At 37.7% G+C, this 13,107-nt stretch overlaps 1 protein-coding gene across 1 annotated transcript in view; it reads right to left on the reverse strand.

Moving 5' to 3' along the window:
- Nucleotides 1-2,627: 2,627 nt before the first annotated feature.
- LOC133876677 (ubiquitin C-terminal hydrolase 13-like) overlaps nt 2,628-13,107 on the reverse strand; it is a 49,343-nt gene continuing 38,863 nt past the window's right edge. The window contains exons 17-32 of the mRNA XM_062314935.1: nt 12,413-12,490; nt 12,237-12,325; nt 12,043-12,151; nt 9,170-9,238; nt 8,985-9,095; nt 8,258-8,313; nt 7,942-8,119; nt 7,759-7,860; nt 7,515-7,586; nt 7,291-7,356; nt 6,848-6,913; nt 4,237-4,323; nt 3,987-4,103; nt 3,706-3,780; nt 3,531-3,617; nt 2,628-3,271 (exon numbers count right to left, since the gene is read on the reverse strand). Coding sequence (XP_062170919.1) covers nt 3,230-3,271; nt 3,531-3,617; nt 3,706-3,780; nt 3,987-4,103; nt 4,237-4,323; nt 6,848-6,913; nt 7,291-7,356; nt 7,515-7,586; nt 7,759-7,860; nt 7,942-8,119; nt 8,258-8,313; nt 8,985-9,095; nt 9,170-9,238; nt 12,043-12,151; nt 12,237-12,325; nt 12,413-12,490 — 1,404 coding nt within the window. The 3' untranslated portion in view covers nt 2,628-3,229. The remainder of the gene's footprint in view (nt 3,272-3,530; nt 3,618-3,705; nt 3,781-3,986; nt 4,104-4,236; nt 4,324-6,847; nt 6,914-7,290; nt 7,357-7,514; nt 7,587-7,758; nt 7,861-7,941; nt 8,120-8,257; nt 8,314-8,984; nt 9,096-9,169; nt 9,239-12,042; nt 12,152-12,236; nt 12,326-12,412; nt 12,491-13,107) is intronic.

Consider the following 13,107-nt stretch of genomic DNA (forward strand, 5'->3'; position numbering starts at 1 on the left):
ACGCTTGCCTTTGTGTTCGGTTTTTTGTATTCTCCTCCTTTTTTTTTTTCTTTTTTTCTTTTTTTTTTTTTAATCATTTGATTTGCAAAATGATTAAAAAAAGAAAAAAAAGAAAAAAAGAAAAGAAAAAAGAAGATGTGAGCAAGTAGGTAGACAGGTATGGCCCAAATCATTTCTAATGGGAAAAGATACCGGTGAAACAGAGAACTTCACAGCTTTACTTATAATCTATGATTTTTTTTTTTTTAAATGTATTTAAATTTTAAAAAGAATTAATTTAGAATATTTATATTTTAATTTTTTTTAAAAAAAATTTCAACCATCCGCTAGAATTTTTCATTAAATCCTATCAAAATTCTCAAAATACTCATAATTTTCTTTTAAGAAAAATAAAAGAAAAAAAAAATTGTTAGGATTTAAATATTAGTCAAAATTTAATAGAATTTACAAAATACTCATGTCTGACTTGGGTAGACAAACTCTTTGGGCCTGAGTTTGTTAGAGAGAGAGAGTTCTCACGCCAATTGGGAGTAGTTGGCAGCTATCGGAGCACTATATGCCTACAAAAGACCCAAAATTTCACAAGATAAAAAAGCTCACTTGAATTTAATCAATAGCCACAAGGCCCATTATATTTAGTTGTTTGGCAAAGACATGTACAGAACAGAACATAACAGAATAGAACAGAGTAGTGGGTTGTTAGTTTTGGAATTAGTAAAAAGTGATGATGTGATTTAAAATAAAAAGAATTTGTATAAAAAAGTGAAAAAGTTTTGTATTGTAGTGAATTTTTTTATTTGAATAATAATAAAAAATTATTGATGTGATATAAAAAGTGAAAAAAGTGATAATGTTTTGATGTTGATTGGTGGTAAAAAATATAAAAAAAATTGAAAAAAAAAAGGACGTAAACAGTAACAACATTATGCTGTTCTGTTCCGTAAGTTATCAAACAAGGCCGATAGTAGATGTGTGTCCAGTACTAACGGGAGATGCGCTTTGCGTGTCCAACAATAATAGTAGACAAGTTCATCAGTAATAGTACATGTGTGTCTAGTGTCCTAACGTTGGCATGCACACTGTGATGTTGATCATGAATCGCATCCAGTTGAAGAATTTAGACATTAATTGAGTCTATAAATAGCGCGATGTATTAAAACAACTTTCAATACTATGGCCCCTCACAGGCTTTATGTTCATCCACCGAGGAAATGTTGAAGAAAGATGGATGTGAGGATTGCTAGACTTGATACTAGTTGCTCGAAGAACTTCTCCTTAACGACTTACTTTACTAGCAATCTTTCTTTTTTCTTTGTAAAAGTAAAGAAACTCATTTGTTCTGTGTGTTATTTTTACTATTTCGAAAGGAGGTTTCCTTGTTTTAGTCATACAAGAGAAAGCATCAATCACAGTATGTTTTCAACCATGAGACCAGAGAGATGTGTATCATTCCTATACTGACCACTTTCATGAGCCTCTCAGATGTCAAATGATGAGTGATCCTCCCCAATTCGGAGCAAACTTGGAAGGTGCCAGTATCATAATATGCCTCTTTTGATTTTGTCAGCAGTTTTGAAGACTATTTGCCCTTGTGTAAAAATTCTAGACTTGATAGCTTTGCCATTTTGTGATTGGATGTTGGTGCCGCTGGATACGATTATCGGCAATGTCCCTTGCTTTCTCTCTAGAGCTTCTAGACCTATTTACCTTGTTCCAACACATACATTGGCATCAGTTCTTGTCCATAGAGGACCCGATGAGCACTTAAATATATGATATGGGTCATAAGCTAAGTCTAATATTGCTATGGGGCTTGAGCCCAATGAGATGTTGAGCTCTACTGCTTAGTCTTTCAAATGTAGGTCTCGTAAGTTGGATCAATAGACCCCATGAGATCGAGCCCCCAAGTGTGGAGTTGAAACTTGAAATCATAGACCCCATGACATCGAGCCCCCAAAAGATGGAAGAACCTTTGATGTAGTCATGCTTTGGAAGATATGTTTGACAGCCGGGGGTGTTAGAAATACACCAGTTGCACATTGGTTACACACCCCCCCTCTCACATGATATGTGACTCACATGTGGTGAGCTCCACCCCATGAGAAAGGAGGGGTGTGCAACCGGTGTAACTGGTGTTTTTTTAGCATTTCCTGGTGTGGCAAGTCCAAAAATGTCTCGTGGCTGGCTAAAAATAATCCAAGGTTCAGCAGCGGTTGGTAAAACTCGTGAACTTCTCATATGACAATTTATGCTTTGGATTGAGCAAATGGTGTAAGATTATCAGTAGCTCAAATAGGCTTCAATTCTGCCTTCTTCCATGAAATGTAGATAGAATTTACTTGTGTAGCCACAGCCGTCCACGAACATGATGGACCTAATAAACTCGTGAGCCATAAGCCTTTTCAGCCCATGAATACCACAATCTAGCATCTAATTGAAAAGTAGTTAATCGCCTTTTATATTGATGTGACCCTTCACCAAAGCCATTTCTTTTAAATCACACCAATTCATCACACAAGTGTTTGCCGGGAGAAATCCCAGTTCAAACGTACATCCTCATCTCGGCTGGGTTGCAAGAACAAACATCAAGCATTGGAGGCATCACAAGGTGTTGAACATACTACATCTTGTCATAACCTGCCTAATTCGCAATGCAAATCTATTTAATAAATAATAAAGATTCTGGGTCCCCTTTGATAACAATTCGAAGGGCGGGGCAGTGGCCGACAAGTTCGTTATACAAAAAACTAAAAACATGCTCGCAAACAGGAACTCCTCAACCATCCCACATCCCAATTTGCGAAACAAAATCATGAAGCAAAGAGAATAAAAGCGTGCCACCCGACTATACTATACCCTGTATACAATCACTAGTTCAAAAATCTTGTATATGTACTGTTAAATTACAATGAACCCATGATGAAGGCCACTGACCTGTCACCCAAGAGGAACCTCCAAAAAAGACGGAGGAAAAAGCTCGAAGGGGCTGCATCGTGACAGCAGGATACACAATGACTTCAAAAAGTCCTCCCCGTCAAACTAGGAAAAGAATTACACATCCAACAAAATCAACAACCATACCCAATAGACACCTCCACAATGCTAACTTCACTTGTTGCCTAAATGGAGTTCGTTTTCACTACTTTTCCCTTTTTACAGCCAAAATGTGTAGAGGGTTCTCAACTCATCCAGTTGCAAAGATAGAATTTCATTACTCCCCTATTATGTCCTAGTTGTAAATTTTTACAGGCTTCTCAAATGTGTGCCGGTTCTGCAAAAATGTGATGACAATGTCAAATCAGAATCAACAATCCAGCATATACCGTGTCAAATAACTGGCAGAATAGCAGATTTATCAACGAGTAACTTCAGCAGAATAATGAACACATCAAGTGAACATAAAAATCAGAAACATTCTTGCAGAATGAACACGAGTGTTCTGCATGTCTCTAAATTTCTGTCTAGAACATCACTAAAATCTAAAACTTGTATTTCCTAAATTAAGATATGTTTAGAAAATGGCACTTTACCTGATTAGCCGCATAAGCTCTTTTGGGAGAGCTGTCAGAGTGCTCCAATCCAAGATACTGCTCCCAAGCACCATAAACATCTCTTCTCTATGGGTAAGTGAACAAGAAAACAATGAAACAAATGTAAAACAATCTCAGGAAATATATGAAAACAGAGATATTTCTCTAGACAAACCTGAAAACGATTAGAAACAATGTCTGAGTCCTGCAGGTACTCTGGACGACCAAGAGAAAGGAATGCAAACTTCCACTGGCCAATTACAAACAGGATGAAAACAGTAAGGATTCATCAAATGATAATAAAAAGCAATTTAAAGCAATAAATTTAGTAGAAAAGAGAAGATCGTAGTGAAGTACAATCTTAACATGCAACTGAAAACTAATCTATCTGCCTAACCAAGTTATTGAGCATATATACAGATGGAACATTGGATAAATGTCAGAAGTAAGATGTACCTTCGCAAACTCCTCATCCGGAACCTGTAACTTCTTCTGTAATCGCACTTTAATTTCAGCCAAAGTCTCACCCTCATGTATGACCAAGAAAAAAGGTTCCCCAAAATTCTGAATTTGCTGTTTAAAACAGAAGGAATCCATGGGTTCAAAAATTCTATCATGCCTAACCAATAGTCTTTGCCATGAAATCCAAGAAACTACTGAAACATGGAATTATAATCCCAAACAAATTAAATGCGCCACTCTTTACCATCTGGTTCTGAGCTGTGTCTTTCGTGAAATGGTATACATGTATTAGGCGATCATGAGGACCGAGATTTTTCTCTTCTTCTGGGATCTAAGACATTTGAAAACAACAAAAACCCAGCATTATGTACACTAATCTAAATGATAAGACAACAAATCAAAATGCAGAAACATTTATATATCCAAACCAAAACTCACTTATCATGTCTTTCTTTTGTTTTTTTGAGGAAGGCAGTTGTCATGTGATTTAAACAGTGTTCTTAAAAGTGTGCCTAGAGGATTGTATGGCAAAGTGCTCCAGGAGTGAAATGCTTTTGATATCTAAATGAAATTCATTTACTGAAGCATGCCTTTTTTTTGAAAAAGTCCAAAGCACACTTTTTAAACTTTTTGCTGAAAATATATGAATCAACTGAGTTTTGAAATTGGATCATAAAGCAATAATGGACCATTCATGAGTCATAAAAGCACAACTCTTGTGTGCTAGACTGCCAAAAAAAAAAAAAAAAAAACCTATTTCTCATTATATGCAAAATCCGACATGATACGGTCTAGAAGAAACAAAAGCTGAAGGGACCACAGCCAATCACCAAATAACTCTCTCTCAATCAGGGATTTAAGGTTTCAACTAGGATAAGGAAAAGGATTTGGTTTGAAGGCGAATCAAAGGGAAAAGGGAAAAACTCTTGTTTCTGGGTTATGAGCACACGAGAGCATTTTCATTTGGGGTCATTTGGAAACTATTTGATGAATGGTGATTTGAGATTTTAAAAATTTGGATTTTTAAGGGAAAGATGAGAACACAATTTAAGAAAAAAAGATAGATCTAAACCTCACATGTAGATTTCTTTAACATCACACCTAGGATTTCCTCAATATCAAACCTCAGGAAAAGAATGCATCACACAAATCTCAAAGCACATAAGCTTTTGAAAATGGGGAAAATACATTTATCATCCCCAAAACTACCGCCCCTTTGGTACTTAGACCACCAAACTTAAAATGTAACACTTGACCCCCTTCAACTACCATCTCGTTACAAATTACACCCTTGGCATAAAAAAGGACGGAATATGCCACACATGAATTTTTTTTTTTTTTTTACTTCAAGTTCCCAAAAAACCCCTAAAAAATTATCTCTTTTCTTTTTCTTTTTTTTTTTAAAAAAAAAAAAGGCGTGAAGGGGTGGCCGAACCACCCCTTAGCCATGAGGGGTGGTTCGGCCACCCCCTTGACCAGTTCAAGGGTGGCAGAACCACCGCCATAGACTCTGAGTGAGGTTCTGCCACCCCATTACAAGTTTGGAGATGGCTGAACCACCCTCACAAGCTCTAGGGTTGTTCCGCCACCCCCAGCATGTGGGGGTGGCCGAACCATGCCAAAGCCTCTAAGGGTGTTTTGGTCATCTCCTGTTCTATCTCGCAGGTTGCCAAAGGCTATGGGGGTGGTTTGACCACCCCTTTAGGATTTTTTTTTTTTTAAATAATTTTTAAGGACACGTGTGATGCACATGAGGGTGTGACTTCATTGACTTGTAATAGAGTGGTAATTTTAAAGTTTGGTGGTCTAAGTGCCAGGGGGGTGATAGTTTGGAAGTGAAAAGTGTATTTTCCCCTTGGAAAATTCTCTCTATTATTTTTGCTAGAATACATAAAAGCCAGGCTACTACCCGTCTACCTTACAAAGCCTAGGAATCCTAGGTAAAGCAGAATAACTTAAAGAACTTCTAAACCAAATAGGAAAGTGCATAGAAAAAAAAAAAAAAAAAAACAAATAGGAAAGTACTTAAACAAAATAAAACATAACCCAAAACATAATAATAATAATAATAATAATAATAATAATAATAATAAAAATTATGGCATTCTGGTACAGCCCGCTCCAACAAATCTAGACATGACCTTATTTTAGTAAACTTCATTAAACCTAAAGAAAATGCCAAATATTACTAACCCAGCAGCTCCTAAAAAATAAGACTCAATAGTAACTGAAGTAGCATAGGAAGGGTGAAAATTAGGCTCCATATTTAAACTAGATCATATTCTCAAATTAGTTTGATCTTTTTTTTTCCGAGAGCATTTTTCTGGCTGCATCCTCATTCCTTTGCTTGTACTCCTTACTCAGCTGCCTCTTTTTTCTTCTTCAGCCCTTCCACATAATTTGCATCTCTGTGGTCCCCCCCTTCCAAAAAAAAAAAAAAAAGCCTTTTTGTTCTAGAAAATAATCTTTTCTCCGAGAAATATTCTTGGACAAAAAAAAGCCCAAAACCAAACTAAAACGACATTGATGCTTCAACCAATAGAACGTGCCATATAGACAATCTTGTGCAATTGCACACACAATAACCATTAGAGATAATAGCTTAAATATCAAGATATTTTGATTTTGTTAACTTTTTGTTTGATTATATATTATGAACTTTCACTTTTTGGTTACCAAACATTATATTTAAAAAATGGCACTTGCTTTGCACATAAGCTCCCGGAGGCTTTTGCGCTTAATGTGCCTGGCACTTTTAACGACACTGCATTCAAACTACTAAGTGTATTTGATAAAGACTACATACAAATGTGTGTGTATGTTGGGGAGGGGAAGAGAGAGAGAAAGAGAGCAACCTCTTCTGCCCGTAATGTCCAGTATTGATCATTTATGTTCTCAATCTTTTCTGTAGGGGGGAAAACCTGCATATAAATTATGGCAATATCAAAGGGCTATTTATCAATGAGAACAAAGTAAATGTGGCTTCATGTTCAAGTTATCTGATAGTTCGGTATAGTGACAACAGCTACAGAAAAGATATATCAACGGAAGCCTCAAATTACACAAATCCTTTTTTCCTCCCAGCCCACTTATTGGACAAAAGCTGATTAGATCTGCCAGAACAATTATATGGCCACAACGGTTGGGTGAAAATGCAGTTGTTTGAAAAATATACCATGTAAATATTCATGTTATAGAAAAGAAAATACAATCATAAATTTCTTCTCATTACATGAAAATTCAAAGTTCAGGAGGATAATAGTAAAAGCAGTAACAGCAAACAAATATGAGCTCACACCTTGTAAATCTTGTGATAGAAAACTTCAAGCAACCTAAGTTCTGCATTAGGATGAGACAACTCAACCTGTTTCACAATGCATCAACTAAGTACAAACGACAATATAGGAGAGGAAAAATTTACATCATCCACAAAGTCACTAAGGAGAGAAAAAGGTATCAGTCAATTATAAGCACATGCAAGTGTAGGTAAAAATGACAATCAGTAGAATGAAAAGCCCAAACCTTTGTTTTAAGATCATTAATTACATCTCCTACAGTGCTCAGTTTTGGCAGTCTAGTAGTATGAACCACCACCTGAATACAAATGGACCCAAATATTTTAGCATGAAGAAAGAAAAAAAAAAAATTGATAACCAGGGTATCCGGGGCTTCACCCCAACTATATCCCCAGGACATCGTGCAAAGCTCCCCCTCCACACAGAAAATTATAAAGCTTTAGTTGTAAGAATTTGATCAATATACTCACTTCATCCTCAGTAGCATGATGAAATGCTACTTTCAGAGTTTTCAAACCTTGTAATTCTGGTAGAGGGATGTCTAATACTTCGTAGTACAATATATCCGAAGTCTGCCACAAAATGTAATTAAAAAGAGGGTTAGCACTTGCATGTTGTAGCAGTATGCACTACTTAGGCCATGTGACTATTACCTGATTGTAGTGGACTAGCATATCAGACAAACGCTCCACCCCCCGATACTTAATAGGCTGGGGCTTGGGTTGCTGAGAGTAACAGTTGTGAGGGGTAAGCCTGATTTTGGATGGATCATCCAAACCAAGTTGCAGAGCTACTCTTTCCACAACGTCATCATAGGTATAAAGCTTTGACCTAGAAATTTACACAGAAGAAAGTAGAAGATTAAGAATGCAATTAATAACTGGCTTTATCTTGTAAACACACTGGTTAGTGCATGTAAATGCTTCAGTAGTATAAATAAAAGATTTCTACTTAAAGCAATTAACTCACATCTCTAGACGGAAATCATCTTCCTTGGGTTTATCCAGAGCTCGAAAGTGAACAACCTAAAATAAATCAAGGAGGGCTATAATTGAGAGTTAAATTAACTATCATCTATTGCCGAAAAAGAAAAGAAAAAATTCACGTATATTATCATACTGTTAATGTATGATATTATTTGTCTAAATTTAAATCAAGAGAGCTTTTTGCTCAAAACTAATCCTTGCAAATTATCAGCAGTGCCTCAATAATAGACCTTCATAATCAAAATTACCAATAGAACACAGTTTGAAGTGCTGAGCAAGCAATCAAACATATCAGAGTACCAGATTCAACAGCAGAGTATGTTGCAGTATTTAGGAAAGCAATTTGAGCATCTGAGGCTTACACAAGTAGGTGAGGCTCAAAGAAAATGTGCAAAGTCAATGTCAGTTACGGCATAAAATGTGAAAGGATTGGCTTCACACATCAGGCTTATGTCCATCGCATGCCCCTTATCCATTACTTCCTAATAATTGAAACCAATATCCACTCTTCTTCTCTTTTCGTTTCTCTGTTTTTCTTTTTCTTTTCTTTTTTTAATTTCACTACTAAAATTATGAAATCGAAGAATTTTATGACACAAAAGGATATATTATTAATAGACAGACAGGTATGCTACTGCATTACACTACTAACCATTTAAAAAATTTCTGAAAAAAAGAAAGTATTTATAAAGAGTTGGAGGAAGGCATACTTGACGATTGTGCACATAATCCAAAAATGAAGGAACATCTGGATAGCGGAACTGTTCACCTCTTTCAACTGGAGAAGATTTTTGAAAGCAAATAATGTCTCCATCTTCAAGCTGCGTACAAACGCCACAAGCAAGTCAAATGACCTTATAAAATGGACCATACATCAACAATGTATGACATATACCTGGCAGACTCGAAACGTGGATTGCCTGTCAATGGATTCACACATGACACTGGGTTCAAACTTGATTTCCTGGACAACAAAGCATGAATATGATTAACATCCCTCTATAAAAAACGAGATAAATCGATGGCCATGCAGCCACCCTCAGCGTCATTGCTTCCCTAATGTTGTGAATGCTTTCTAACACGTAATCTGCACCTTTAACTCTCTAGGAAGTGCCAACCTGCAGCAGTGGGAGAAGTGGGGTGGCTGCGGGGCCACCCTTGTCCAACAAAGATGGCCTCACAGCCACAACTCACCTCCATTGGAGGTGGCCGTGCGGCCACCTCTCTCTAATCTTTTATATTTTTTTAAGTAATAAGTTAGCCCTTATACCTGAAAAATTCTGCACCTGTTTTTTCAAAACATTCATAAAAGGTGTTAAAAGTTGTGTTTTGAAAAGTGTTTTGAATTGTTTGTTAATGATTTTCATAACAGTAATTATTGAAGACAACAACATACGTCAATCCTAATGAAATGCCACTTCACTCCAAGTAATCGGTGCATAGAAACACAACAAGCAGAGCTGAGACCATATAAGCATCAATATATGAAATACGACATGGTCCAGAGCACGTATACATCACATGTGCAAGAACCCAAATGGGATTATGGTCACATGTGAATGAATGACTATATATAAATTACATAATGTTTAAGAGCACTAGCAGCAAATTTCCTAAATCTCATTATCTTCCTTAAATGTAGGGAAAAAGTTTAAAAAACCTCTTGCAATAGACTCCCTAGGGAACACCAAGGAAACCAAAAGTGCAAACCTAAATCTAAGAAAGCAATTTTGCTTCCCTTGACATTATTTTAATACAAAAAGACTTTCTCTTTCCTCTTTCCTTCAACATTAATTTGAAAGAATATTTAAATGGCTTTCTCTTTCCTTTCTCTTTTCCCCAACATTTATTTGAAAGAATATTTAAATAGTATAGGAAAATGATAGGAAGCTATTGTGGAGATTTTGGCTTGGGTCGGTTGCTTAAGGGTGGTTATGGGTTGGGCTGGAGGCGTTTAAGGGATAGGTCCAGTAGAGTGGGCTGTAGGTCTAAGAAGTCTTACATGTTGGGTTTTGATCAAGTACGGGGCTCCAATGCTTTTTCTATGGGTTTGAGAGCGAGTCCGGGTTCAACCTTGGGCCAGGCGTCTTTGGCGAGCGTCGTTGCTTCTTCGGCACCGATTGCTTCAAGCTGTTTGTCAGGTGAATGCTCGGTGTCTGCTGTGCACTCTCCTTCTTCTATGAAGGTCTAATCTCCAGCGGCTTTTGTGCAGGTGTTTGCCGCTGCTCCAGTGCAGTCAGTCGTGGGTTGCATCCCGACGCTTTCTGCAGCTGAGCTGTCTTCGGTGTCCTTGGCGAGATCTGCTCTGGGTGAGGGTCCTCTGCCGTCTTCTTCTGAGGCTTACTGCAATTTGCTGGCTCCTTCTCCGGCTCTAGATGGGGTTGGTCCAGCCCCCAGCGTTTGCTTATCAGAAGTGGCAGCACTTGGTGAAAGGCTGCATTATTCTCTTACTGTGATGTCAGTGCTGGAGCGCCTATTTACCCAAGTCTGTGCTTAAATGCTCCCGGAAGAATAAGGTTGGCAAATTGGATAAGCATCTGCTTGAGGAGGCTCTTGAGACTTTCGGTGTTCACAAGGCTTCTTCCTTGCCGTCATTTGGGGTCGCTACCAAGCCCTTATTAGAACCAACAAAGGATGGGATAGTGTCTATGCTTGCTCAAGAGTGGGGTTGTCAGCCTATTCTTGGGCGTGGCTTTCTTCTCCCAAGGAGCATGGCCCCTTCTCCTTCAGAAGTGGGCAAGTCTCCCGGGGCAGCCTTTGTTGATGATTCTTCGCGGGGAGGTGATCTTAAAGAGCGGGGAGGTGGTCTTAAAGAGCTTGGTGGTCTTCCCGGGGCAGCAATTGATCTTAGCCTCTGTTTTCAAACTTTGGGGGTCTTACACGAGGGGAATGAGAATGACTTTTTAGACTTCATGGCTCAATTTGATGTGGAGCATCGCCTAGAGGCTCCAGCCTCCACTCCTAAGCTTAAAGGGTGTTGTGAAGTGAAGAACCTAGAGTGCACAATTAATTATGATGCCAGGAGTTTTGGTTCTAGCCGGGGCAAGGCAAGAGGGCCTTTGATGTGATGTTTTAGTCTCTGGGTTTTGTGGGTTGGTTTTGTAGAGGTCTTTGGGTTTCCTCCTGTTTTTGGGTTTTTCGGGTGTTTTCCTCCCTCCCCTCTCTCTCCTATTTTGGTTTCCTCTTTGTATACTTCTTGTATGTTTAGGGGCGTCTTTTACGCTTTTTATAAAATTCTCTACTTATAAAAAAAAAAAAAAAAAATTAATAGGGAAACAAAAAGTAGTTTGATTCCCTAACTTTAAGGAAAATCTAAAGGAAGTTGTTGCTAGTACTCTAAGTTATTATACTCAATGTCTCTAAAAACCATGGTTCTATTGCATTATTTGTCAAAAATATCACCTTAAGGTTGATATATGGTGTCATGTCTCCAAATAACCAACAGGACTCTTCAGAATTTATTTTAAAAAAGAAGAAAAAAATTAAAAAAAAAAGATTGAAAGGCATTAAAATCTCTATTAGAGCATCAACAATTTGCACTTCAAGACTCTGTGCTTGCAAATTAAATGCTTAACTGCTCTCAACAGTCAACTGGAATATTTCCAATTTCTGGGTCATTAAGTAGTCTGACCTGATCGGATGTCCACCCCATACCATGCGTTCTGGTTTTATTGTTCTCACATACAAGACTACAGTGCTGATTGTGAACCATACATGACACTAAGCCTTACAGAAAAAATAAAAGAAAAGAAAGGACAGAAAACACACCTCATAAAGTTCGATATCTTCATCAAGAGCATAGCCAGCCATTTCATTTAATTTTGTCAAAATTTCTACTGCCTTACCAGCACCCTTTACAAAAAGCCTTCCAACATAACTGAGATCATGGAGAAAATAAACACCAAGTCAACTTCATGCAAGTATGCTCTATCAAATGCAGAAGTAAAGAAACTACTATGTACCGTAGCTCTTCTTTTGCAGGATCATAAAGCTTGAAGAAAAGCAAAATATCATCCTTTGTCTTGTCAGGTGGAGCAACAGCACCTAAATTCTGAACAATGATGCAGAAAATCAGACAATACTCTAAAGATCGTTATATTGTAGCAACTGTGAAGCCTTAACTCCAAGACAAGATTACCGGTCCATGCTCTACTTCCAAGAACAACTTTAGTTCCGCATTGTGAACCTTATTTGATACCTCCCTCAACTGTCCAACCTATGATACAATGAAAGAGATATGAGATTGAGCAACAGACATCTTTGTATCAACAAGCACTGGCATAAGTACTCAAAAGCTAAGGGTGTTCAGACAAATGCCACAATGCACAACCAACAAAGGATATATCCAAACAGAGAAGTGAAACAGGATATTGCTGAACCACAGAACAGTTCAGATCATTGCAACAGAAAAATATGTATATTGAACGAGCAAAACAATCAACTCATTTCCCCCCCCCCCCCCCCCCAAAAAAAAAAAACATTGGCATGGACATCATAATCCAAAACAATAACGAAGAAAAGTCTAAGCTTAAGGATTATGTTATGAGCGGTCACAACTACTTTAGCATAGGCAACGGGTGCAACCTAAGTACACAAGACATATACAAGAGAAAAACACCCTGCAAAATCAAAAACAAGGAGAGCACAAAAATCTCAAAGCTATAAATATTGAGAAGGGCGTTAACAGAGATCCACTCAAAGAGGTATTTAAGAAAACAGAGTTGTAGCTTCAAACTTGTCTTATAATCCTCAGGTTCTGGTGGTGGAAGCAGATGCCCCTCTGGCTTTTTTTGTCGGCGAGTCTCAAAGCCTAGCAGTCTGGACCTTGTTCGG

Source organism: Alnus glutinosa, chromosome 9 (assembly GCF_958979055.1).
Source record: "Alnus glutinosa chromosome 9, dhAlnGlut1.1, whole genome shotgun sequence".
Taxonomy (NCBI): Eukaryota; Viridiplantae; Streptophyta; class Magnoliopsida; order Fagales; family Betulaceae; genus Alnus; species Alnus glutinosa.